At 50.4% G+C, this 3137-nt stretch overlaps 1 protein-coding gene across 1 annotated transcript; it reads right to left on the bottom strand.

The window, feature by feature from the left end:
* Nucleotides 1-1941: 1941 nt before the first annotated feature.
* On the bottom strand, nucleotides 1942-2753 carry PHALS_14221 (REVERSE TRANSCRIPTASES; the record flags this gene model as incomplete). The annotated part of the gene is made up of 2 exons (XM_024729988.1): nucleotides 1942-2551; nucleotides 2629-2753. The coding sequence occupies 2 exons, from the start codon at nucleotides 2751-2753 to the stop codon at nucleotides 1942-1944; spliced, it is 735 nt and encodes a 244-aa protein (XP_024580311.1).
* Nucleotides 2754-3137: the final 384 nt, after the last annotated feature.

Below are 3137 nucleotides of genomic sequence, written 5' to 3'. Positions count from 1 at the left end.
TTCCAACTCGTTCGTCCGCATCTCAAGCTGACTATTCGAGACAGTCGCGGGTGTGGATAGAAGGAGACAGGGGTGCCATCAAGATCTCGTGTCGCTACTTCGTCAGCGTCCTGTGGTCTCTTGAAGAGGTGAATGCTGGTTGTGATGGCCGTATCCTGATGGCGTATCGTGTTGTCGTTGTCCAGGAACCAGTCATGGTATTTTTCCACCTCTGGATCTGTCGGTCGAAGCGCAACAGCAACCCTCGGTCGATGTAGCAGTTCTGGAAAGTTGATTAAGAGAATCGAACAGAGATGCTTAAAGGATTGGAGAGTTGGAGTCGTGACAGCGGTGCTTGTCGATGGAAATCTGAATCTGACACAGCCGTGTTTCACCCATCGCCATTGCACTAGATCGCGTAGCTCTTGAGCTGTTACTTCGACTTGGATCGATTAAGGTCGTAATGACGTCCCTTGCTGTCGAAGAGCCATCCTGTTGCCTTGATGTCACACAGCGGTAACCATTCGTGGCAGAAGAATCCACGTGAATCTCCGCGAGTTTTGATGCTGCCGTTCAGAGAAATGAGATCCGCTTTAGCCACAGCGATTTCATACTCACCGTCTGTCCACTCGGCTTTCCCTATGACACGCACCAGGAGCGCCTTGGTTGTTGTGATCTCTGCTGGGGAAGCTACAGGGGTGCACAACGCAGGTAGGGTGGCTAGCACCGTCCGTCCTGTTTTTCATAGGTTTGACAATAGCCTCTCTGTGCTCTTTCCATCCGTTGGAGTGATGTACTTCGAAGCCGATTTTCTGTTTGTCGAGAATAGGTCCCCAAGAAGGCGCTCGTCACGAGAGTCATTCGTTGCCCAAGCCGCTACTGCTGTTGCACTGGATGTGAGAAGTTCCGCTGTCAAGTTTGGATAGCCGATTCCTCCTTGAGAGACTGGAAGTTCTGCTTGATGCTCATTTACCCACGGCTTCTTCTTCTCTTTGTCTGTGCCACCCCAGACGAATTTCTTGGTTAGCTGCTGGATTGGGTCGAGTTGCTCCTTTGTCGGACATGCGTATCGAGCTCAGAACAAGACATTTGGTACGACTATAGCTCGCGCGATCTCAGCTCGTTGAATAACCGTGTGAGTTTTGTTTTGCACCAGCACGTGTCTTGTCGTTAGAGCGTTTCTGCATGAGTTCGAGTTTGCTTGGGTGTGATCATCCATGCCCACTTGTACGCCGAGATACATGCAATAGTCTCCCTTAGCTAGAACTGGGATTCTGTTGGAACTCTCAGGTGGCTCTTGTTCGCACCCTCCCAAAGAGATGACTATTGACTTTGTGAGATTCATCCGTAGACCCGAAACCATGGCAAATCGTTCCAAAATCTTCAAAACTGCCGGCGTGTTCCTGTTGTCGTCGAGGTACAATGCTGTATCATCGACGAAACCACAAATACGGACCTCAGTTCCTTCGTTGTGTGTTTGAAGTGCGATACCTCGTAGATCCGGCTCTTCATCGATGACTCGGTACAATACGTCCAGTGCTACGACGAATAGCAGCGGTGCCAATGGACAGCCTTGTCGTATCCCGCTGCTTAGCGTTAGCTTTAAGGAGCGGGATCCGTTGACCAAGAAGAAGCCCGTGGTTCCGTGGTGAATGCTTTCTATCATCACGCAGAATCGCTGAGAGAATCCGTACCGATGAAGAGTGGCGATGGTGTAATCTCTGTTCAGGGAGTCGGAGGCTTTGGCGAGTAATAGGGCGATTGGTCCGCTGGACATTCCCGTGCAGGTTCCATGTTCCCGTAGCGCTGCGATCATGTCCACTGCAGTGCTGAGCTGACGTCCCGGTACAAAGCCGAATTGCCTCTTGTGAATGAGTTTCGGCAGAAAGCGCTGAAGTCTCGATGCGAAAATCCTTGTGTAGTTCTTGTAATCTGAGTTTAGCAAGGCATTTGGCCGATGGTTCAGCGGGTGAGTCGCTGTTTTCGATTTCTTAATGCACTGAATATTCGCCTCGCCGGGACAACACCAGCCTGTAACCAGTCGTTGATTAGCTTCACGAGAATTGGAGCAATGCGGTCGCAGTGGTCTTGATACCACGTGTTACCTAGACCATCCGGGCCGCAGGACTTTCCGCGTTTGCACCGTTTGATAGCCGCTCGGACTTCGTCCAAGGAAACTTGGGCGTCAAGCTCTTCCAGATCAGCGATGTTTCTTAATGGTCGGATGCTGGCGATGTAACCGTCAACCAGTTGGGATTCTGCATGCTGTTGTTGCATGATGGAAGACCATCCGAATGCCATAGCATCCGCTTGCTCCGTCGGGGAAGCATGATGTCTTGCATTGTCGAGGTTATATACCACATTGTCGCCATACTTGTATGCAATGCGCTTGTAGAAGTCCGCTGTCGATTTTTGAGGAAAAAGTGCGTGCTTTCGTCTCAAACGTCGTGCTTTTGCTTCTCTCCATTTGTCTTGACAGCCTCTGATTTCTTCGCGTAGGCAGCCTGCTTGCGTACCATCTGAGTCTTGGCACTCAGCGTTGTTGGAGGGCAACCGCGTTGCTGTATCAAGCCTAGAGTAAAGACGTCGCAATCGTTGTCAATATACGGCCGCATTTTTGCTGCATATGTGCGCTTGCACTTCTTGTACCCTCTGATTAATGCTCGTTTCGCATGATCCCACCAGTGGGCCATCCCTTTCAAACGTGAAAGATTGACCGTGTCAGGGCTGAACCTGGTCTGAGCCTCAACATCATCGAAAAAAACTGCTTCCATGAATTGGGCACACTCCAGCACGTAATCGGGAACCGGGTAGCACGTCGGTCGCTTTTACACTTGGATTGTCCGACCTCCTGGGGCTAACTTCAGTGAGACTCCGTCGTGATCCAATCTTGGGCTTGAAATCACTCTGAATATTTGTTGAATCCAGGTGTCGTGTTCGTCGAGGACGTACCATCTATCTATGCTTCTAGCATTCCCACCCCCAGGTAACGTGTACTTATGAGTGTGATGTGCCACTTGGAAGGCTTTCACTTCTCTTGGATCGCTCGCGTTAAGTATTTCGCGCTTCAGCGCATCCACTAGGTTTCCATTCTTGTAGTAGAGCCATCATTGCTAATGAGAAATGTTCATTCGCCGTCGGTTGGTATGACCGGTCAA

The sequence above is a fragment of the Plasmopara halstedii genome, assembly GCF_900000015.1.
Source record: "Plasmopara halstedii genome assembly, contig: Scaffold_816, whole genome shotgun sequence".
In the NCBI taxonomy this organism is placed as follows: Eukaryota; Oomycota; class Peronosporomycetes; order Peronosporales; family Peronosporaceae; genus Plasmopara; species Plasmopara halstedii.
Note: the sequence above shows the minus strand (reverse complement) of the source record. Positions and strands in the feature narration are given on the sequence as shown.